Consider the following 999-nt stretch of genomic DNA (forward strand, 5'->3'; position numbering starts at 1 on the left):
TAAATCTGATCATTCACAACAGGCTGTATGTATGTAGATGTGACTGTCTGCAGATTTGACACCAAAAGTTCGCTGCAAGTGGTGTGAACCGCTCTAGACTGACATGGGAGCAGAAATTAAATAGGAGCATTTTTCCGTTACGCTTTGTGTCTGGTAAACCCGCTTTGAAGTGCTATAGCACGCAGCGTACAGCACCAACAGTCGAGCTTCAAACACGCAGGTTTACGTAATCTGAGTAAGGATCTAAAATACAATTCAAGGGAAACATAGTTCATTTCAGGATATTTGGTCATTTTAATTCATTTCCAGGTGTTTCCATGACAGGAAAACTAGTCTTGGAAAGGCTTTCCAGGATGTGTGGGAACCCTGAGTATGGATCTCTGAACGTCTGAATAGTATGAATTATGGACATTGATGTAAATGTGGCCTACATGCTGAAACAAGCTGCCCACCCTGAGCCCCACCTGTTTGGCTGCTTCCTCTGGGATGTCCAGCTCTCTGAGCTGCTGCAGAAACACAGGGTTGACATCCTGAGAGCCCGAGTCTGGGCCTGACTGCTCTGATGGCTCCATTCTTAACTGTAAAAAGGAAAACAGCAACATTGAACACCACAAACACACATGAACTAGGATTGTCAACAATGTTTACCACATTAGACTGAAAATGGCAAATGTAGCACGGGTCAATAATGTCTGACACATATTTTATCACAAAACAGCATTATAATGAAGTACTGTAGTGCTGCAGAGATCCAAATCTTGTTCTCCAGATTTAAGAAAAGAATTTTCCTTTCGTGAAAATTCAATTTGTAATGCAAAAATAATAATTCCCCCATATTCGGAATCGCAATATCTGTCAAAATAATTGCAATATGATGTTTTTACCTTATTAGGCAGCCCTAATGTTCATGTATGCAAATAATTATGCATTCATCCAGAGGCATAGACATTAGGACCACCCGATATGGTAAAAACATCATATTGCAATTATTTTAAAAGA

General features: G+C 40.1%; 1 protein-coding gene across 3 annotated transcripts in view; it reads right to left on the minus strand.

The window, feature by feature from the left end:
* Positions 1 to 999, minus strand: part of si:dkey-19e4.5 (UBA_like_SF and PTH2 domain-containing protein) — a 6632-nt gene that overhangs the window by 4563 nt on the left and 1070 nt on the right. For all 3 annotated transcript variants that reach the window (XM_035662118.1, XM_035662117.1, XM_035662119.1), the window contains exon 2: positions 465 to 578. In XM_035662118.1, the coding sequence (XP_035518011.1) occupies positions 465 to 572 (108 nt within the window). In that variant the 5' untranslated portion in view covers positions 573 to 578. The remainder of the gene's footprint in view (positions 1 to 464; positions 579 to 999) is intronic.

This window comes from Morone saxatilis, unplaced genomic scaffold, assembly GCF_004916995.1.
Source record: "Morone saxatilis isolate NCDOM2014 unplaced genomic scaffold, NCSU_SB_2.0 Contig18, whole genome shotgun sequence".
Classification (NCBI taxonomy): Eukaryota; Metazoa; Chordata; class Actinopteri; family Moronidae; genus Morone; species Morone saxatilis.